This window comes from Henckelia pumila, chromosome 2, assembly GCF_033568475.1.
Source record: "Henckelia pumila isolate YLH828 chromosome 2, ASM3356847v2, whole genome shotgun sequence".
NCBI lineage: Eukaryota > Viridiplantae > Streptophyta > Magnoliopsida > Lamiales > Gesneriaceae > Henckelia > Henckelia pumila.
The window spans coordinates 131,176,581-131,200,473 of NC_133121.1; the positions used below are offsets into that span (position 1 = coordinate 131,176,581).

At 31.8% G+C, this 23,893-nt stretch overlaps 2 protein-coding genes and 1 long non-coding RNA gene across 3 annotated transcripts; all 3 read left to right on the forward strand.

The window, feature by feature from the left end:
- Nucleotides 1-5,410: 5,410 nt before the first annotated feature.
- LOC140884538 (uncharacterized) lies at nucleotides 5,411-7,850 on the forward strand. Its single transcript, XR_012150661.1, has 3 exons — nucleotides 5,411-5,824; nucleotides 5,911-5,991; nucleotides 7,443-7,850. It is a non-coding gene; the product is annotated as an uncharacterized lncRNA (long non-coding RNA).
- An 8,721-nt stretch (nucleotides 7,851-16,571) lies between these two features.
- On the forward strand, nucleotides 16,572-19,289 carry LOC140883585 (ent-kaurenoic acid oxidase 1-like). The gene is made up of 8 exons (XM_073290121.1): nucleotides 16,572-17,119; nucleotides 17,235-17,712; nucleotides 17,918-18,181; nucleotides 18,286-18,375; nucleotides 18,468-18,546; nucleotides 18,655-18,761; nucleotides 18,869-18,990; nucleotides 19,087-19,289. Exons 1-8 carry the CDS (start codon nucleotides 16,869-16,871, stop codon nucleotides 19,181-19,183), a joined length of 1,488 nt encoding a protein of 495 aa, XP_073146222.1. The 5' UTR covers nucleotides 16,572-16,868; the 3' UTR covers nucleotides 19,184-19,289.
- Nucleotides 19,290-20,916: 1,627 nt separating this feature from the next.
- LOC140884296 (E3 ubiquitin-protein ligase PUB23-like) lies at nucleotides 20,917-22,516 on the forward strand. Its single transcript, XM_073291011.1, has one exon. The coding sequence runs from the start codon at nucleotides 21,047-21,049 to the stop codon at nucleotides 22,289-22,291; it is 1,245 nt and encodes a 414-aa protein (XP_073147112.1). The 5' UTR covers nucleotides 20,917-21,046; the 3' UTR covers nucleotides 22,292-22,516.
- Nucleotides 22,517-23,893: the final 1,377 nt, after the last annotated feature.

A 23,893-nucleotide genomic window follows, 5' to 3' on the forward strand; every position in this document is an offset into this window, starting at 1 on the left:
CTCTGTGTTTCTGGACACCCTATTCCATGGGGCAGGTTTGCGATTGGATGAGGCGGGTGGATCCAAGAGAGGCTAGGCAGTGGATGGCCAGCTGGAGCTTCGCCTAGGGTTTGATTCTGTTGTATTTGGGTTGATACAACTATTCGATTTGGTTGTATAACTATTTGGGTATTGCAGATTTCTTTTCTTGGGATTGTATTAATGTTTATTGTTTTCGCAGCTTAATTTTGGTTTACTATTTGATTAAGTTAATTGCATGTCTAAGTTTTGTTTAGTAGGTGATCTCGGTAAGTGTCACTACATGATTAATAACTTCTCGCACAATATGAATTAAACTGTTTATTTACGACTTTTATAAGTCTGTAAACTTCAATAAGAAATTTTTTTATTTAATTTTTTTCTGTGATTCAAGTATTCAACATCAATATGATTTCAGCTCCCTAAAAAAAACGTTTAATGTTATTTTGCTATAGTTTAAGTATTTAACAATCGTTGACTTGGATAGATCTTATCACACATAGCATATCAAAGTTGCTTGTAATATTTGTAAAATATTACTTGAAAATATTTTTTAAAGAATTTTCACCCACAATTAGGGTAATACATTACCATCACGCGCATCATACTTGCAGTATTCAATGTAAAAAATTTCGGTGTGACATGTAAATTACGGTTTTTTAAACATTAAAATTGGTCGCTTATAACGGGTCGTTTTGTGAAACAGAATAATATTTTATTATTAATTAAATTTTAACGTCTTATATTAATTAATTTTGATATGTTAATATTTTTAGTGAATTTTTTTATAATTATGAAAACGTCATTTAACTACTTATTTTCATATTTTATAAATTTTTTATCTTATCTTTTATCTCCTATCATTTTAAATTGAAAATTGATAACTTTAATTATTTTTTTAAAAAAATATTATTCTTTTGCAATAATTTTGACAGCGGGTCACACGCATCACCACGTGTATCATAACGTTCTCATATATAAATTAAAAATCCTTTATTTGCTCACAAAATCGAATTAATTAATTATCCCATCTATATAAAATTTGTTGAATAAAATCTGACACATAACTTGGACGTCATGTGCATCCCTAGCTTTATATTTCCCATGCTAATTAAATGATGATAATTTAATGACATGCATCATTATCAACCCACGAAATTTATTTTAATATGTGAATAATGCGCCAATTAATACTCATTGTATCATTAAAAATGAGTATAGTACTCTCGTTCAAAGTATAAGTTTTTTCTTTTTAAAAAACTCGTAGCATGACCACATTTTAATTACATCGGTTATTATTTTTTTTTTATAACAAAGCAATATTATTAAACCATACCCGAAATAATTAAACAGGAAAATAATCGTAGGAGAAGGTGTAGCTCATCCTACCAGACTAGGTATAGAAACATTATCTCTAACATAAAAGCATGAACAACCTGATTCGTTGATCTATACACAAAGCAAATTTACAAGATGGTATATTCCTAGCAAGGATTTTACAATCTTCAACAATTAGACTTAAACACGATAAATTTGGTTTCGAATTGTTCAACGATTGAATTACTAAGAGGGCATCAGATTCAACAATGACATGAGAGAAGCTCAAGTTTTTTAGCCAACTTAACGCTAGCTTCTTTGATTTTAAAACTTAGCCAACTTAAACACGTACAATTTTATATCGGTTTTTTTATTCTATTGAGATGAACATAATTCCAGACTCTACATTTCATTTTAAAAATATTTACATAATTGTTAACGTCTATCTCTTTGAAATTTGAGTTGATGTTGAGATTAATTACATAAATAAAAGACACGAGATATGTATTGGGAGAGATGATGAATAGACCGATAGGTATCATATATAGGGATGGAAAAAAATACCGAAATACCGGAAAATCGTACCGAAAAAATTATCGAAATTATCGAAAAAAACGGTATACCGAAAATTTCGGTACGGTATTTTCGGTATCGATATCGGTATCGGTATGGTAAATATTTTTTTCGATATACCGGTATATACCAAAATACCGAAAAATAATTTTTTTTAAAAAATATACATATGAAAATTTTCGGTATACCAATTTTTTTGCCGGTATACCAAATTTTTTTCGGTATACCGACAATTTTTCGGTATACCGAATTTTTTTTAAATTCGGTATCGGTATACGGTATATATTTTCGCCATACCGAAAGTTCGGCATATCGAAAATTCGGTATATTCGATATACGGTACGGTATGGAACTTATTTTTTCGGTACGATATACGGTAACCGATTTTCGATACGGTATACCGTACCGACTCACCCCTAATCATATATCTACTCCTTCAAGTTTAATTGCCATTTGAGATTAAAGCATTTTTTAAGTGCTATGTTAATACTTTATGTACCAATAATAAACACAAATAACACTTAATTCCTTGGTTTTTAAAACGATAAATTAGAGTGTACTCTATATGCAAGAATGAACAAAAATAATTGGATGCACATTTAGATAAGTATCTGAAAAATAAGTCGAACTCAACCGCAATTAAATCAAGTTCATAAATTTGTTGTGTTGTCCAACTAATACTACTGAAACAATTAAGTCAATTTGGTGAATAGTAATATTGCGTGATTATAATTTGTTAAACCATGAGATTACTTTAAAAAATTTAAATTATCCATCAAATATATATTTTTTTAAAAAATTCAAACACGTCCCTCTAATTCTGATGCCAAATTGACAATGATATACTGGCAAACAGCAAGTAAAAACAAACAAAAATAAATGGTAGCTACTAGCTAGGTTAGACTTTAGAGATCAATTTTATTTTGTCTATTTGTTTCAGTAAAAAAAAAAAGGTTTGAAATTCAGATGGCCGTATCGAATTGAGGCACGCCTCTAGTTGATGACTTATCAGCCTCAGAGAAAAGACAAACGAAGATTTAATAAGCACCTTCGATTATTTATTAATACATAATATTAAATTCTGAATATTTAATAATCTTGTTATTAATAATTGTAGTGCTTATCAATGTGTCAGCCACCTTGCATATATATCCGCTTCAAGCAACTTGCATGGAGTATTTTTCTTCCAACACATAACCTCGAAATTTGCAGTGAATTATATATTTTTTAATATGTCATATATTATATTATATATTCGTTATTTGCGTATGTAACCACCCCGTTCTACGGTGGCGGCAGTGGCTGCGTTGAGTCGGCGTATGTGGTCTTAGCTTAGCTTCTGACAGCTATTTGACTTTATCTTTTTCAGTCATGCAAGAAAGACGTGATTAATTAAATTTGGAAAATGAGCTGGGAGTTTATAAATACCTTGTACGTGATAAAGTCTCCTTATAATATATATATATCTTTTTTTTTTTTTACAACTTGATCTTAGTGATTTAAAAAATAATACATATCTGATTTCAATGATTGATATAATATGAAAGTTATGGATCTTTCAAGAAAATCGATCAATTATCTTTTATTTTTTTTGTAATCGTTGTACTTCAAGGGCCATAACTCTAGTTTTTAAAGTCATTTTCAACTCATATCTTCGATTTTCATCTTCTATCTTTTAAAATAGAGATCCGCAATCTCTATTTTTAAAAAATTTCTCCAACTCATATCCTTTAAATATTACCAATTACACAATTTTTTTTTCTTTTACAACACACACATATATATAATTTAATAATTACATAATATATTTTTTAACTAAATTAATTCGATAAGATTCAACTAAAAATCGTATAATATATTAATAATTATGTATTATATAATTAAACATATAAAAATTACAATTTACTCAACTCGATTTTTTTTAAAAAAAAATAAATTTATTTGGTCATTAAATTGCAAACACTTCAAAATAATTACATTGCAAACAATACAAAACATTAATCATACAGACATAAAATATAAATTAACATAAACATATGACGCATAAAATTTTAAAGATCAACACACCAAATAACCCACTAAAATTTAATATAAGGACATAAAATAATAAAAAATAATTTGAAACAAGGACCAAAAATTAAATTTTTATTTTAAAATGTTTAATTAATAATTTTGGAGGATCGCATTTTCATAAATAAGTTATCCTCCAAAATTATACTCTATTACTACAATGATTCTTTATATTTAGAGAACCACTGTAGCATCCTCAAAAATAGAGAATGACTATAGACTATAGAGCACGGTTGGAGCTCAAGTCATTCTCCATTTTAGAGAACTTCTTCAAGTCATCCTACACATACGGTATTCTAGAAAAAATATTAAAAAATTCTAGACATAAAGCGTAGCATATCTTGATATTTTGAAAACTCGTAATTAATTAAATAATCTCAATAGGTCTTTTATTAGATAACATATCAATGTGAAATTATAGTTCCAAGACTTGAACCAAACACTAGATTAAACAATAAAAGATAATAAAAAGAATGCTATAATTGACATCAAATTATAATTTGTTTTAACATTCAATTTAGTCGAGACCAAAATTATAATTCTTCAATCGTCCTCGGCTGTCACACACCGGCCACCTAAGTAATAGGTCATACTCATACCCCGAGTTTGTGCATGAAAACAGGACACCCTTGAACAATACTTGAGCCTTTGCTAAGAAAAATAAATATCTCCAAGAAATCAGAAACGTGTGGTGGCACGAATTGACCCGTGATTAAGGTTTGAAAAACTGGATTTTGTGGGAAACATTTCACGTGAATCCTATGAGTCGGGTCTGAAATTTTACACGTAAACAATTGTGAAGTCTCGAAAAATCATCCACAAATTTGTTCTGCGGGTGTTTAATCATGTGTAATTGTGATACACACACACCCCTTTCTAAATTATATAAGTCAAACGTATTTGTTTCACTGCACGAAATATCTTATCAAAAAGAAGCTTACATCGTGCTTCCTCTCGTGCATTTGTAAAAAAGCAAGATATTTGTTCTAAATTCACAAATTAAAAACAGTCGGTAGCTTTTTTTTTAATTATTATTATTGTCTTTATTATTTTCAACTCTAGAGTAATTTGGTTTTCTTAGTTGTACATTTTCGTGAAACATGTATGTGTATAGATGATGAAATTGAAAGAAACTAAATTTAGCATCCAAATCAAGTTAATTAAAGCCCATAAATTGGCCCAACAATTACAGGTGCATTTTTGTGTGCGAAACTAATTTGAACTTTTGGACCACAACATATATACATATATAGTATGGGATATATGAGGATCAAACCATAATTAATTAACTTGCCCTAAGCCCATTGAGATTTTAAACAGGCCCGGTAGCACATTTGTATTGTTGGATCCTTCCCAAAATTAATCTAACTCCAAATATCAGGTAAGAAATTAAACTGGATCATCGATACTAGCTAGCTGCAGCCTGCATCCATATCTAGGATCAGTGAACACATTGTAAGAAAGAATCAAGAACATATGATGGGAAAATTTTCAACTAGGAAATATCTTAATATATAATCGTCGGTGAAAGAAGAATCTTGAAGCAAATAGAATCCTTGGTCGATTTTCGAGGAAAAAGATTTGAACTTTGCTGGGAGAGTATATGAAAGAAGACATTTGGGCAGACTCAAGTGTGAATTTGATTCAATCCATTGATTATCTAATCACTATAATTGATATTTTTAGTGAAAGGTAATTGGGGAAAAATATTAGTTCGGTTTTTTGAAAGAACTGATAAAACATCCAAATATTGCATTTTCTTTATCCGTCTGTCTAATGCTTACGTATGCAAAGCCCAATCAAGTGCAACAAAGAGGCGGATGCGATAAAAGGAGGAGTTTTGACTGTAAGAATGGTTCAATTTATGTATTTGCTTTGATTTTGACAGTTTAGAGATATAATCAGTGATTTGAAGTTTTCCATGTTCGGCAGAGCCCAGTTTCCCATTTTCATTCAATCAAACGAAGAACAATACAATTCCCAATTCCCAAATCACTCGTTCCAATCCAACAGGTGCCTTATATGTTACCTTTTCTCTTTGGGTTCCGTTGCTTAATGTATTTGTACTGTGTTAGTAGGTTGGACATCTACAGATTTTTTTCGATTGTTTTCTTGTGTATCTTTGACTTGCCCTCGGTAATTGACTTGGATTTGTGGTGATGAAGATTCTTCCTAATATTTATGGATTATTATTGTTCACGTCTTTTATTGATGGGTTTTCTGTTAGTTCTTTGACTCAAGACCTATCTTCCTCGAATGTGAATGATTCAGGGTTTATGTCCTTTGCGTTATTTGTTTTTCTGTCCTTAATATTTTGGAATTAAAGATTAGATTTTGGGTGCTCCATTGAATTCTGTTTTGAATAGGATCTTTTAAGCTACTTTCCGTCAGATAGAGAGTAAAACAGTGAAGGCTTGAGTTTGGATTTATTAGAAAGAAAGGCTTGATTGAAACTGGTCATGTTTTGTTTTCCTGTTTCCCATTTTTACTGTAATAGAAGTTTGTGAGCAGCGGCAGATCGGTGATGGTGTGATGACTGATGAGGCTATTGTAGCTACTTTTCTAAGATACAAATTTCAAGATGCCCCTTAATCGTGCCTCGCCATTTTTACCTCATTTTTGTGGTCTGTTCCCATCTGTGCCCTGGTCTAGGCAACGGCACTGGTTTTCTTGGATTTTGTTAATTTGTTTTTCTTTTTCTGCTAGAAATTTAGAGGATATGTGTTTGATTAAATATGATAGATGGAACGAAAATGTAGCATCAATTCTGAGTAGATATTATTGTTCTTGTGTCCGAGCATTCCTGAGATGTTTGAGGGACAGTAGTTATGTTCCTGTGAAGTGATATGATTAGCACGGTTGCTATAATAATTTTTTGGCTATTAAAGATGCTATTGATGATGGCAACAATGGAACTCAAATTTTTTCGTTGTTTTGCTAGCTTGGTCTGCCATTATTTCCCAACAAAATGCATTTTGAATCTTCCGCACTTCTTTCACGGATAATTCTCACGATGAAGATAACTTTTGATCCTGGGAAACAGGGTCGATGATAAGAAATCCTGCACAAGCTGCGCAATGCTATAAACTTACGTCTGATGCTAGATGCATTGAGTTTATCAGAAAGAGGATTGGAAGATTTATATTTCTTGATTTTTTAATCCTGCATCATACTTACAAAACTTGAAAGCACCATTTTCCGTTCCATTATTTGATGTTGGTGTTTCTGGAACATTTATGAGTTACTTCTTAAATACAAAAGGTAGTAAAATCAGTACTTGAGATCATTATAAAGTCATTGCAGCACTTTGTCAAGAATCTGTCTCCTGTAAGAATTTGAATGGAATCAAGCCATATGCATGCTGCCTGCTTCATATCACCGTGATGATTACTGATTAGATTTAACGATTTATGTGGTGTTCATTATTGTCTTTACGATTTAACTGATTATTTTGATATTCGCAGTCCATTCTTTCATGGATAAGAAAGAACATGGAAACCTTTTTGTCGAGGACATGACTCGGGAGTCATTAATCGCAATCTCATACCGAGTTCCTGACAAAGATTCAACTGCCGAAGAGTTGCCCAAAAGAGTGGGAGGTGGGAACGTTGTTGAAACTCCGGGTCGTGATATAGATGAGAAATATAGGTCTAAGCTGATCTCTATATCATATTCACCACCAACCAATGTGAAAGTGATTCCTATTTTGCCTGGGAAATTTGACGGGTAGCTTCTTGACAGAATGTTGTGTATGTCTGCGATGTAATATTTATGGCATTATGTTATAAGAAATAAAATCACTTTATTTGCAATGGCGTGCTTGTAATTGCATCTGATCAAATTTGTGATATATGATATATCATGTTTTCTCAGGTTCTGCTTCACCTCTGGTTTTCTCGAACTTGTTTCAGTTCATTCTTCTAGAGTTTTTTTTAGAATTTAAAGTTAGCGTATTGGTATTTAAGAGCTCACTAGACCCGTCAAAATGGGCTAACGATACAGGTAATTAGTAACCCAATATGTATATTTGGTGGAGCAAGACGATATTTATTTAATTTTTAGTTATATTAAACCGCTCGTCTCATCACAACAAGTCATTTGGGTCGAGTCGAAAAATCGTCAACTCATCCCACTTATTTAATTGGTGAGAAAGAATAACCTGACAAGTCCAAACTCATTTTGATTATTCTAAGGCCCGTGTACAATTTATCATAGAAAATCATATAGAAAAGAAGATTTGAGGCATGACAATTGACAAGGAAAGGATCCAATGAAAAACTAACATACAGACATACATACATACATATATAGATATATATATATATATATATATTATGTAATATTAGCATTTTGCATCTACTGTGTGTAATATAATCATCTAAATATTATTTATTGCACATATTTTCTTCTTAAAGTTGATTTAATTATAATATTGTACCACTTAAATTAAATATGATATGAGATCTATTAAGATTACTTTTTTAAAATTTAAAAATATAAAAATTCAAGCACATTTTGTCGCATTAACTAAATGAAGATATAAATATCAAACAAGGGAAAATAATAAAATATAAATTATATCATACAAATTTTAACATGATAAGATCTTAAAAGAAATTATTTTTATTTTTTTATCTAATGTCAAATTTAATAATAAATTTTATATATCTTACTATATTATTATAGTAGAGAGCCTTTAATTAACCAACTTTCAACTAATTGGTGAAGCTTGAGATTAAATTACGATTATATCCTAACTTAATTTCCAACAAAACCAAAATTATCAGACAATAATAAAAATATTAAGATGTGTAAATTTTGATTTTACAAAACTTTAATAATCTTACGCAACAATAAATATATTTTTAACATGTTTTCCATCTAAACAAAATATTTCCATGTTCCAAACAACTTTTTTATAGGCGAAACAATTTTTTAGAATTTATTATTTACTGCAAAAAATATAATTTCAAAAATAAAAATAAGAAAATTAAAGATTTAAAATAATATTATATATTCGACATATTTCGATTTTTTTTAAATAAAATTAAAACCAAAAATATATGTTTGGTATACTAAGTGATATAAATCAAATCAAAAATAAAACAACCAAAATACAAATTTAAATTTGTTTTAAAAAATAAATTAAAATTTATGTGACATATCAAAATTTATTATATGCTACAATGTGGTCAAATATCAACCATTGGATTATCAACACATATGTTAATTTTCATAAAAATATAGGGGTCCCACGTGATCTAATGTTATTGAAATAGGGGGAGAAACACTTCCGGTGTAGCATAGACTAACCCGAAAGAATGATGTTGACAAATAACTAGATAAAATGGTAAGTTGGAGTTTGATTAACAAATTATGGAGTGCAAATAACATTTTTTTATAATAATAATAATAATAATAATAATAATAGATATTGCATATGATTTTGTTTATACATCTACGCAATGGCGGAGAAAGGATTTCAGCTCGGGCTAAAAAATTTTAGAGAAAAATCCAAAAATCATAGAAGCTGAAAACACTGATTTTTGTAGAAAAAACAGTAAAATTTTTTATTAAAAAAAACCAGAAAAAATCGCCTCAAAATTAATTAAAAAAATATTAAATATTTCTCAGCGTATATACAAATTTCATCATTGTTTAGTCGATATATACTTTATAAAATTGGGAGCATTATAATGTCAGAGAACTTTAGAAGATAGGGAGTGAAGAATATGACACTAAGACAATGATAAACATGAAGAAAAACCCATTTTTTGTTTTGTTTTTGTTTTTGACTAGTTTTGAGAACTAAAAGGTGGATTACTTCAGTTTTTTAATTGGGTTATCCAGGCTAGTATAACATTAGACCCAAAAATAACACTTAAAATTCATTTTTTTTAATTTTTGGATCATATAAAAATTTTAAAAAAAAAAATTGGACCACCCAGACTGAAGCCCGTGTTGCCTTATACCTGCCTCCGCCCTTACATCTACGGTAGTGTCTATGATTGCTTTTAAAAAATAATTGTGAGTTTTTCCTTAATAAAATTATCATTAAGTTGTATCATATTAATTTTTCAATGAGAAAACGATTCTTAAGATTGAATTGAATAAATAAATTTAGCATCCTATTTAAATATTTTCTAATTTTACTCTAAGTTGAGTAAAGTTTAATAATTCCAAGAAATAAAACAGTACTATTTGTTGTGTCGATTTATTTTGCAATCACATGAAATACATCATAAATTTTAAATCTTATTAGAAAGAAAGTATGCATGTATACATAATGTATAAGTTGGTTGCTTCGTTCCTAACATAAAAATACTGTCTTCATATAATCATATTACTATATTAGCGCATGTCTGAAAAAAAGGAATCATACATTGATTTAGGAAACAACATTTTTATAATGTAATATTTAAACAAAAATTTATAAATCCCATTCTGTTGAAAAATATATTATTATTATTATTAATATTATGTTGAATATTGAATGTTGAATGTTAAATATTGAGTTGTAAAATGTGGAAAATTAGTGTGTGATGATGTAGATGATGATGTATTTATTTTTGGACTAATCTCAAATGTGGATCTATAAATAGGTCTTCATTTGTGATGAAAAATACAATTGAGTTGAGAGAAAAATATTATAAAGTGTAGAGTTTGATATATTTTGAGTTTTGGAGTATTTACTTTTTACCGTAAATTTTTACTTTTTCACAACACATTATCAGCACGATCGCTCGAAGGTTCTCTATAATTTCCGACGCTCCAAAATACAAGAAGAAGTCAAAAATATTCAACAAGTAAGAATTTTTATTTTACTGTTTATATATTTTTATTGTGTATATATTAATATATAATATCATGTTATGAAAAAAAAATAAGTTTTTTTTCAAAACTTGTTATAAATCCTGGGAGGATGTTAAGACGACATCTCACACTCCCGGTAAGGGATACGACAAGTATAAAAGCCTCTAAGGTTCTTAAACAATATAATCATATTTGTATAATTTCATGTTATTATATAAAAGGTTGTCTATGACACCGATCTTATAATAATGTGATATGATATACTATACCTGACTTTATACTAACTATATTGGTATAATTTCACAATATTATATAAAAGGTTGTCTACGACACTGACCTTATAATAATGTGATATGATATACATAATTATTTAATTATGATTATCATTATATGCATTGCATCATTATCACGAATTTTTATTCAACATATACTTGATTTTTTCTTTACCCTCAACGGTCACAAACGGCTAGTTTTTGGCCTATAAATATGTTCACTCAAACTTATTTTTAATCACACCAAAATTCACTCTTTCTCTCAAAATATTTTTACTCGATTTTTCGAAGATGGAGATGATGGCATTTCTAAGGCTATTTTTCATAACGATTATGATCATCATGCTCACGAGTCTTGTACTCACCAGCGATTTTCCACCACATACTTTTTCTCTATTTGTATACGCACTTGTAATCTTCGTTCTTCCATTATTTTGTATTGTCATATTAATGGAAATTAACTAATAAAATGCATTGTTATTTTTCTAGTACCACCATGTCAAATTTGGCAAAGATTGAATTCGTTGCTCTCGATATCACTAGAAAAGAACAAAGAATTGTTAATGAGAAATCATAAATCCCGAACCAATGTATCTACGGCATTTCCAGAAGCAAATGTCGTAAGTAAAAATAAAAATCAAAATCAAAGGCATAAACTAGATTTTGGTTGAGGTCGAGGATGTGGTCATGAACGTGGACGTAGAAATGATCGCGGTCGTGGTCACGGCCGTGAATATGAAAATAATCGAGATAGCTACTTCAATAACTAATCTCAAAAGAACGTCACGAACCATCCAAAAAGACAGCATGAAAATATGAGTGAAAATAAAAATCACTCAAAAAGATATGAAAGTGCTTGTTATAAATGTGGCACTCCAAGACATTGGTCACGTACCTCTGAGCACTTATGTAAGCTCTTTAAAGTATTGATAAAGGGGAAAGAAAAAGAGACCAATTTTGTTGAAAACAGTAACCATTTAAGTGGTTCAAATTATTTCAATGCTGCCGATTTTTTTCAAATGATTTCGAGAACATTGATTAATATATTGGTGGGACTGAAATGTAACATGCTATATTTTTCATGCATTCTTATGAAACATGCTATATTTTGCATATATATATTATCCTTGATTTTCTTCATTGCATTTTTTTGAAGTATGGAAAATGTTATGAGCAAAGATAAACCCATGGAAGTTTGCATACCCGATAGTGGTACAACGCACACCATTCTCCGAGATAAAAGATATTTCTTGGAATTAAAACCAACAAAAACAATGGTGAATACAATATCAGGTCCTGTAGATTTGATTGAAGGTTGTGGAAAAGCACATTTTTTGTTACCTAATGGTACAAAATTTTTGATAAATGATGCTTTATATTCACCAGGATCAAAAAGAAATTTGTTGAGTTTTAATGACATATATTCTCATGGGTATGATACTAAGACGATAACTTATGGAAATCAGAAATATATGTGTCTTACCACATATAAATCAGGAAAGAAATATGTGGTTGAAAAATTATCAATGCTCCCTACTGAATTGCATTATACACATATAAGGCCAATTGAATCAAATATGGTGGTTAATAGTTCTTCAATATTAATCAATTGACATGATCGATTGAGACATCCTGGTTCAATAATGATGCGAAGAATTATTGAAAATACGCATGGTCATCCATTGAAAGACCAGAAGATCTTTCAGAATAATAAGTTTTAATGTAAATCATGTTCTCTTGGAAAACTTATTATAAGACCATCGCCAGCTAAAATCCAAACAGAATCACCCATATTTCTTGAACGTATTCAGGGTGATATTTGTGGGCCAATTCATTCACCATGTGGACCATTTCGATATTTTATGGTATTGATCGATGCCTCCAGCAGATGGTCACATGTATGCTTATTGTCAACTCGGAATGTGGCATTTGCAAAACTAATGGCTCAAATAATAAAATTGTGGAATCAATTTTCCGATTATACAATCAAGAAAATAAGACTTGATAATGCTGGAGAATTTACTTCCCAAACTTTCAATGACTATTGTATGTCAATGGGAATTACTGTTGAACATCCTGTTGCTCATGTTCATACACAAAATGTATTAGCTGAATCATTGATTAAACGTCTACAACTGATTGCTAGACCAATTATTATGAGAACAAAACTCCCTATTTCTATATGGGGACATGCAATTTTACATGCTGCGGCATTAATTCGCATCAGACCAAGTGCATATCATAAATTCTCCCCATTGCAGCTTTCATTTGGTAAAGAACCAAATATTTCTCATCTGAAAATTTTTGGATGTATGGTGTATGTGCTTATTGCACCACCTCAACGATCAAAAATGGGTCCTCAAAGAAAAATCGGTATTTATATCGGTTATGATAACCCATCAATCATTCGATATCTTGAGCCTCAGACAGGCGATGTGTTTACAGCACGTTTTGCTGATTGTCATTTTAATGAAGAAATCTTTCCAATGTTAGGGGGAAAAAAGAAACACATCGAAAAAGAAATCACATGGTATGTACCATCATTGTTACATTTGGATCCAAGGACCAAACAATGTGAGAAAGATATACAACAAATTGTGCACATGCAAAGAATTTCAAATCAAATGCCAGATGCATTTGCAGACACAAAAGGGGTAACAAAATCATATATACATGCTGTAAATGCCCCTGCTCGAATTGAAATTCCAAAGAAACAAATTGAAGACACTCATGATGTCATAAAACGCTTGAAGCGTGGAAGACCAGTCGGTCCCAAGGATAAAAATCCTCGGAAAAGAAAAGGCATAGAGAAACACGACGATCATAAAATAGAAAATGGTGTTCCAGAAGAATCACCTGATGATGAAAATATTCTGTCAGAACCACAAACTGACGAGAATCGTGAAATCTCTATCAATTATATTAATACTGGAAAAATATGGAACCGAAAAGACATAGAAGATATTGATGAGATATTTTCTTATAATGTGGCTTGTGACATCGTAAATGAAAATGAGGATCATGAACCAAAATCTTTTGGTGAATGTAAAACTCGTCATGATTGGGTCAAATGAAAAGATGCCATTCAGGTTGAATTGGATTCGCTGAATAAACGCAATGTTTTTGGACCTATAGTCCTCACACCTGAAGGTGTAAAACCTGTTGGATACAAATGAGTTTTTATTCGAAAGCGAAATGAGAAAAATGAAATAGTCAGATATAAAGCTAGACTTGTTGCACAAGGTTTTTCTCAAAGGCCTGGAATTGATTATGAAGAAACGTATTCTCCTGTTATGGATGCAATTACGTTTCGATATTTGATTAGTTTGGCAGTGTCTGAAAATTTGAAAATGTGTCTTATGGATATTGTTACAGCTTACTTATACGGATCACTTGATAGTGATATATACATGAAAATCCCTGAAGGATTTAAGATGCCTGAAGCACAAAGTTCAAAACCCAGAGAATTTTATTCTGTAAAATTGCAAAGATCATTATATGGGTTAAAGAAATCCGGCCGAATGTGGTATAATCGGCTAAGTGAGCACTTGATGAAAAAGGGATATGTAAATGATTCAATATGCCCTTGTGTTTTCATCAAGAAAACAACATCCGGATGTGTAATTATTGCTGTATATGTTGATGATTTAAACATCATTGGAACAAATAAAGAAATTCAAGAGGCTATGATGTACTTGAAGGAAGAATTCGAAATGAAGGATCTTGGAAAAACTAAGTATTGTCTGGGTTTGCAAATAGAACAAAAAGAATGTGGAATTTTTGTTCACCAGACAAATTATACAGAAAAGATCCTTAAACGTTTTAATATGGATAAATCAAATCCATTAAGTACTCCAATGGTTGTAAGATCATTAAACATAGAAAATGATCTATTCCGTCCATGTGAAGATGATGAAGTTATTCTTGGTCCAGAAGTACCATATCTAAGTGTCATTGGTGCCCTTATGTATCTTGCAAATTGCACTAGACCAGATATATCTTTTGCTGTAAATTTATTGGCAAAATTCAGTTCATATCCAACAAAGAGGCACTAGAACGGAATTAAAGATATATTTCGTTATCTACGAGGAACGACAGATTTGGGACTTTTGTACTCAAAAGACACCAATCAAAGTATCATTGGTTATGTCGATGCTGGATATTTATCTGATCCACATAAGACACGTTCCCAAACCGGATATGTATTTACTCGTGGAGGTACCACAATTTCTTGGCGTTCACAGAAACAAAAACTCGTAACAACTTCATCAAATCACGCTGAGATTATCGCGCTACATGAAGCAATCCATGAATGTATTTGGCTAAAATCAATGACACAACATATCCAAACTTCTTGTGGATTATCAGTAGACAAGAAGCCTATGACGTTGTATGAAGACAATGCGGCATGTATTGCTCAAATGAAAGAAGGATACATCAAAAGTAACAGAACAAAACATATACCCCCAAAGTTCTTTGCCTACACTCAAGAGCTTGAGAAGAATAAAGATATTGATATCTGTTATGTTAAATCAAGTGAGAACTCATCAGATCTCTTCACAAAGGCACTTCCCACGACGATATTCAGAAATCATATATGCAACATTGGGATGCGCAATCTGCGGAATATGTGAAGAATCACTCATGTTAACATGAGGGGGAGTTTACGTGGCTACACTCTTTTTTCCTTACTATGGTTTTTATCCCATTGGGTTTTTCCTAGTAAGGTTTTTAACGAGGCAGTATAAAACACGTAATGAAGACAGTCATCATATCACGATCATCATCACAAGGGGAAGTGTTGAAAAATATATTATTATTATTATTAATATTATGTTGAATATTGAATGTTGAATATTGAGTTGTAAAATGTGGAAAATTAGTGTGTGATGATGTAGATGATGATGTATTTATTTTTGGACTAATCTCAAATGTGGATCTATAAATAGGTCTTCATTTGTGATGAAAAATACAATTGAGTTGAGAGAAAAATATTATAAAGTGTAGAGTTTGATATATTTTGAGTTTTGGAGTATTTATTTTTTACCGTAAATTTTTACTTTTTCACAACACATTCTTTATTATTATTTTTTTTAAAAGAAAAATCAGTCAACTCTTCTTTGTCTGTTTCTCGCAATTGAATCCATGCTCTATGAACAAGACGACAAAACCAGTACTAAACTTAGGTAAGCGACAATTTATTGTCAATTTCCACCAATTTCCATTTTTTGTACTGCACAAAATCTCACACTTGATATCTTTTCAAAATTAAATAATAAAAAAAAAAATCACACTTTAATATACCAATCCCTATCTAAGTCTTGCATCTTTTTCTTTCTATATTGCATTATGTAATATTTCTTCTTTTTTTTTTTCCCGAATAATAATTACAAATCGGATTCGTTCACTTCGCAATCTGGTTCACCTTGAAATTGTAAATTCGACACAAAATTTTTTGAATCATTAACACAATTACGTAATTCCCTTATAATCAAGTAGGTCCAATAGTGAATATAGGACAAGATTGATTCAATCTGTAATGAGATTCATTCATTCAATCACAAAATCATAAAAATAATATCCTCTATTAAATAAAAAAAAAATTCGCATAAAATTTGTAACTTCTTTACTTAATTTGGTTTTTTTTTTTTTCATATCAGCGTCTGAATTCTCCGCTGTCTCCATATAGGATGCCTTCTTGAGTTTTCTCTCGTATCCTCCATATCCACTCGTTCTCGTGTTATTTAATCCTAAGACTCATTTGCAATAATCAAACAAGAAAAAGGATCCAAAGTTTGATCGAGAATGTACTCTCGAATTCTCACGGCGGTGTGGGATTCGAGGGTGCTTTGGGGGATTTTGTGTGGGTGGTTGGCGTTGAAATGGGTGGCCAAGAGTGTGAATTGTTGGTATTACGAGAGGAAATTAGGTGCAGGGAAAAGAAAACAACTGCCGCCCGGTGATTTTGGTTGGCCATTCATTGGGAATATGTTGTCTTTTCTAAGAGCTTTCAAGACAGATAATCCTGAATCTTTCATGTCCAAATTTGTTCAAAGGTGTATATATATATATATATATATATGTCTCTGTTTTTGTATGCTTTTTGTTTTGGATCCATGTTTTGCATGCATTTGTGGTAAGTCTAAAGTCTAAATCTTGAATTTTTTAAAGATATGGACACACTGGTCTATACAAGGTGCACATGTTTGGGAATCCTAGCATCGTGGTGACCACAGCGGAGGCGTGTCGGAAAGTTTTGACGGACGACGAATGTTTCAAGCCCGGTTGGCCTACGTCCACGGTGAACCTCATCGGGAAGAAGTCTTTCGTGGGATTGTCTCACGAAGAGCACAGGTGGCTGCGGAAGCTAACCGCCGCGCCTATAAACGGGCCTGAGGCGTTGTCTCTGTACACCAAATACATCGAAGAAAACGTCGTAAAAGCGTTGGAGAAGTGGGAAACAATGGGGCAGATTGAGGTTTTAACAGAGCTTAGAAGGCTTACTTTCAAGGTGATCATGCACATTTTCTTGAGTTCTGAAGGGGAGGGTGTTAGGGAGCTTCTGGAGAGGGAGTACACAAACTTGAATTATGGTGTTAGAGCCATGGCTATTAATATCCCCGGATTCGCGTATCATAGGGCGATCAAGGTAATCCTCATTTGATCAAAATCAATTCGATCACATAAAGTTATCTAAAGTAGTGTTTGCAACCTCTAAAAATAATTGATTATTAACAAATTTATTAAGAAAATCTCCATAATCACTTATTTTTAGAGGTTGCAAACACTACCTAAGACTAAGACGACTATATATTCACCAATCATGCATTATTTCTTGGTCATTTTCATTTCAGGCACGTAAGAAACTAGTGGAGACTCTTCAATCAGTGGTAACGGAACGAAGGGAGCAGAAGAGGACGAACGCATCGACGTCCAAGAGAGACATGATGGATGCTCTGTTGGATGCCAAAGATGAGTTGGGGAGACGATTGACGGACGAAGAGATCATCGATGTACTGATTATGTATCTGAATGCTGGTCATGAATCCTCAGCACACACAACAATGTGGGCTGCCATTTTTCTTCAGAAAAATCCTGATATGTTTAACAAAGCCAAGGTTTGTCTTGTCATCATATTGTATCTGATTATATTCCATGGATTCGTCGTTTATTTCTCTCTTCTTCGCCTACTTATAGTTTAATACATACATCATATGTACAGGCAGAGCAAGAGGAAATTGTGAGAAACAGGCCTCCGGATCAAGAAGGCTTGACTCTTAAAGAAGTCAGGAAAATGGAGTATCTGGATAAGGTGTGTGTGTTGCCTTAATTTTTAAATGCTCTTCAAAAACAATGTTTTGACATGGAATATGAACTCTGTGTATCTTGAAATTGTTTCGATAGGTAATCGACGAAACACTTCGTGTGATTACGTTCTCGTTGGTTGTCTTCAGAGAGGCAATGAAAGATGTTCACGTTTGTGGTAAGTTGGATCAAATTTATTTAATTTCTTACATAAAATGTAAGTTTATGTAGAAAATTTGATTAAGCAACCAATTGTTTTTTTTTCTAAAATAAAATGTATTTTCAGGTTATACAATTCCTAAGGGATGGAAAGTGTTGGTCTGGTTTAGGAGTGTTCATTTTGACCCAGAAACATATCCCGACCCAAAGAAGTTCGATCCATCGAGATGGGATGTGAGTTGTTGTCCTAATTACAATAATGTAAAAAATTAAAACTATATGATATACCACATTATATAGCAATTGTGATGATGATATTTGCGTGTTACGATTACATGCAGGGATTCACGCCAAAAGCTGGTAGTTTCCTTCCTTTCGGCGCTGGAAGCCGACTGTGCCCCGGAAACGAACTCGCCAAGCTCGAAATCGCCGTCTTTCTTCACTATTTTCTCCTCAACTATCGGTTAGTTAATTGCTATCAAAATTTCATCCAAGATTCCTGAATTCTTTTCAAAATTTATTTTTTGGATCCAAATATTAATCGAGTCTTGTTTGACAGGCTTGAGCAACATGATCCTGATAGCCCATTGATGTACATACCGCATACCAGGCCCAAGGACAACTGCTGGGGAAGAATCAGAAGAGTGACTTCATGACAAATCTGCCATATTATATTTTCCTTTGTTTTCTGTTCCCAGCTATTAAATATATAAAGAATTATCCATATTTGGAACTCTAAAAGGGAACTACATGCATTTTTATGAAAACTATTTAAGATTTATCTATTTTTCTTATTTCAGTACTTGCTGCTTCTCAACAAAAACTAGAGGTGTCAAAATGAATTAAGTTCGTCGGGTTGGTCCGTTTCATCATATAAAATAGGTGGGTTGGGTTGGCAATTTTTTAACCCGCCTAAAATATGGCCCGCCCCGCCCCGTCTAATGGTGGGTTGCGGGTTGCCTCGAAAAAATCCGTCAAATTACACATAGGTCCGCTAGATTGGTCCGTCTCACCATCTAAAATAGGTGAGTTGGATTGGTGTTTTTCCAACTCACTTAAAAAGTGGGTCGGCCCGGCCCGGCCCGCCCCGCCCTCAAGTGGGCCCTTTGATTTCTCTTTTTATCTTTAGAAGATTTAAAGTTTTCTATAAATCTAATATCATTGAAGTTTCCATCTGATGTGAGTATCATTTACAACAAATATTTAGGCACCAAAACATAACTATTCACAAATCAAAATAAAATATCAACTGGAGGAACCTCTGATTGCGATACTCCACGCATATTCGAAGTAACTTAATCTGAATTTATACATCTTAATCACAAGTTTGTCAACTCTATTGCATTAGTACGTAGACTTATTTAAGCAAGTTGATACTTTAATTTGACAATTGTTGATTACCGATATGCATGGGATCGATTAATTATTTTTCTGGGGTTGAATTTTTTTATATAAAAAAAAAATCTTTAACTTGTACATGTGGTATTTGAGCAAATGATCGATGATCATTGAATTAATGATCTCCTTGGACTCGTTTAACACGTATATTTTTTAAAAAATTAATCGAGGGATTATATATATATATATATATATATATATATATATATATATATTGATTTTATATTCTTAATTATCACAAAATTAAATAGCCCACTTGTGAAAAATTACAAAATGTTGAATAGAGGAGAGATTCATTCATTAAACTTCGATTGTTTTAGAGTTTCAAGGAAGGCAGCTCAACAGCCTGTACATTATCAACTGATAAGGTAAGAAGATGGAATTAAATACATTTGTACCATATACTCTAATATATTTTAGAGATCATTATAAGTATTATATTATTATTTTGAAAAGGATATAAGTAGATTATTAAGCAAGCGTAAACGTTGGATCTAATTAATATTGTTGACGGGCAGTATTTATATTTATATTAATATATTAATTAAATTAAAGTCAAACCCCATCCAACAATTCGCTATATTGTACAAATTCACAAACTGGTCCCTAAAGTTTTGATAATTCAAACGAGTGTGCAATCAACGACTAAAAAAGTTTGATAAAAACTTTTATGAGACGGATTCACTGGTCATTTGTTTTGAGACGGGTCTCTTATATGAGTTATTCATTAAAAATTATTATATTTTATGTCAAAAATATTACTTATTATTATAAATATGATAGAGTTGAAGTGTTAATCCTAAGTATTTGGTTTGGTGGGTAGAAAGTAAGAAATAGAGAAAACTAAGGGGTCGAATTGGTATTATACGAAAGATGGGGGGTGGGAAAACTGTATTTAATATAGAGAAAGAACATTCAAAAATATCAGACTGCTACAATGGCTTCCTTTGGCCTTCCATGTTTACACTTGCAAAGGCATCGATCGGCACAAGTTTTGACTTTGATCTGTTCCTTTTTAATGACTTCCACGCATCTCTTGCAGATCGAGCTCTCTTGAATTTTACTCATCCACCTGTATAAATATATTGGTTTGAAAACTTACTTCTAGCTCTCTTTAATTAATGGAGAAAAATTATATGGATTTTCCTCTACATTTTCGGTGTCCCATTTCCATGGAGGTCATGAAAGATCCCGTAACGATCTCCACCGGAGTAACGTACGAGCGGAAAAACATCGAAAAATGGTTCGATACTTACAGAAAGAAGACATGCCCCGCCACCATGCAAATCATCGAAAGTTTCGACGTCACCCCGAATCATACGCTCAAGAGATTGATCGTTTCTTGGTGCGATTCGAGAATCGATCAAAACCCTTGTTGGGTTTCGTCGGATAAGCACGAACAACTGTTGGATATTCTCGGAAAGATCGAAGAGACGCCATTTAAGGTGACTTATTTGAGGAAACTGAGGTCTGTTATTGAAATGGGAAACGATCAGGTGAAGGAGGATTTCAAGAGATCAGGTGGAGTCGATGTTCTTGTGAAGATTATAGTCCAGATTTTAGTCGAGAATTCGGATTTCGTGTCGTTTAGAGCTTGTGAGGAGGCTTTCGGCGTTCTTCATCAGGTTCCATTCTCGGAAGAAGATGATGAAAGAATTCCCCAGCTTCTGACGAAACCCGAATGCATGAAATCTATGGCGATCATGCTTCAAAGGGGGAGCGAGGAAGCGAGATTCTGCGTGATTTCGACGTTTGAGAAGCTGGGAAGAGGTCATGATTATCAATGGAATGAGGGGGTTGACTTTTTCAAGTCGGTGTTGGAGATTTTATCGGACGAGAACTGTAGGAAAGCGAGTCCTTGTGCTCTGCAAGTGCTGCTTCAAGTGTTGGAAGCTTCGAAGAAATCTAGGTTGAAAGCCATCGAAGCTGGGGCAGTATGCACGCTGATCGAGCTTCTCCCCGACTCGAGCCGATCGAAATGCGAGAAAATAATGCAGCTGATAAAGCTCATGTGCGAATGTGCGGAGGGGAGATTGTCGTTCACGGAACACGGGATGGGGATCGCCGCCGTTTCCAAGAAAATGCTGCATGTGTCCAATTGTGCGACCAAATCGGGAGTGAAGATTCTGTGGTTGATTTCGAGTTTCGGAAGTACCAAAGAAAGGGTTTTGGAGGAGATGCTGGTTTATGGGGCGGTGAAGAAACTGGTGGCGCTATTGCAGATTTGCGGCGGAGGCGGGCACTCCGCGACCAGGGAGAAGGTGGTGAAAATCTTGAAGATGCACGGCCGGACGTGGTGGCGGTATCCTTGCTTGCCCGGTGACTTGAAGAGTTACTTGGGTTTGATGGGGATCAATAATGATTAATAATCAAATAAAATTTGTAAAATTAAAGAAATTTTTTTTGGAGTATAATTTTTAGTTATTAATTTATTATACTGCTGATTTTTTTTTAGTTTTGGATCAAAATTGGAAAGGTGGTATATTTTGTATTTTGTTATATATATATATATATGTGAATTTATGGAATGAGTTTCACTTGGTAATCGGTGTTTACAATGCCAAAGATGAACAATTGTTAGGGTCAATGGAGATGGAGGGTGTATAAATTTTTAAATTTCTTTATAATATAAAATGAGTTTTTTAATAATTTATTTGCCTGGGTTTTGCATAAATTGATGAACACGTATATGCATGGCTGTCATAAAATACAATATTTAACAACTCATGTGTCTCATGTGATTAGTTGGGTAGATGTCTGTGGAAAATATTGGAAAATGTGCCACATTTATTATTATATTTCTAGCTAGAAAAATGTACAGATAAAACTTTGATTCAATGGGATGGGGTAAATTATTAAGGACTATGTGGAGAAGTATTTTAAAAATATTTTTAGTATGTTATTATTTAAAATATATATATTTTGAGACATTTTTATAAATTTATGAAAATATGTTTTTTTTAAAAAAAAATTCTTTAAGTTGATTTCAAAATAAAAAATTTCTTTAAGTTATAAAAAATAATTGCAGATATTTTTTTTGTTTTTAAAATAAAAAAATTCGGATCAAACGTGTAATAAATTATAAACAAAAAAAAATGAGAACAAAATTATAATTGGAAACTTTTATAGAACGAGGAGACAACCATATTCTTCATTATTTTATTTATAAAAATATTTTAAACAAATCAAATTTACTTGCAGTGTGTTTGGATTCATGAAAACTTGAATTCTGATAAATTGGATTTGGCTTTAGATTTAAATGGATGAAATTGAAATTCTATTTTAGTTTTTGAGAAAATTTTGAAATATAATCGTGGAAATTAATAATATAAATTTTGAATAAATAGTATTTTGTAAAATTTTGAATAATATTTGAAATTTATGAATAGTTTTTATATATTTAATGATTTTATTATTTTTAAAACTCAAATATCATAAAATTCGACTAATTTTGTAAATATTTTCTTAGGTTAAATGAAATACCATTAAATCCGACTAAATATCACTTCCATTTTAAAATCTCATTTTACCTTAAAACCAAGGCCGGCTCCAAGGGGAGGAAGCCAAGGCAGTTGCCTAGGGCCTCTCCTTTTGTGCGTCCTCAGTTTTTAAATTTTCCTTAATTATCAATAATTTTTTATTTAAATATTAGAGGTGTCTCTCAATATTTTTTTTAAAAGTTTGAAATTGTGATCAATTTTTGTATTTTTTTTATTTCTTTGGGTTAAAAAAACATGTCGTTTCGTTATTAAATTGCTTCATTCAGGTGAATTAGATTCAAATTGTGTCATTATTGAAATTTTCTTGTTTATTTGTATATGTTGGGTAGTGTTTTATTTTTAATTTATTTGGTTTTTGGTATATAAGATTCTAAAATCTTGTAATTTTTTTATTCAACAGTTGGGCTGATTTTTGCTCAAATCGATCATAATTATTTCTTTAATATATTAATATTTAAATTATAGTTT

Coding starts and splice junctions, on each gene's coding strand:
- LOC140884296 (XM_073291011.1), top strand. CDS start 21,047: ATGGAGAAAAATTATATGGATTTTCCTCTACATTTTCGGTGTCCCATT.
- LOC140883585 (XM_073290121.1), top strand. CDS start 16,869: ATGTACTCTCGAATTCTCACGGCGGTGTGGGATTCGAGGGTGCTTTGG. Junction 17,120..17,234: donor ATGTCCAAATTTGTTCAAAG/GTGTATATATAT, acceptor AATTTTTTAAAG/ATATGGACACACTGGTCTAT. Junction 18,376..18,467: donor AAATGGAGTATCTGGATAAG/GTGTGTGTGTTG, acceptor TTGTTTCGATAG/GTAATCGACGAAACACTTCG.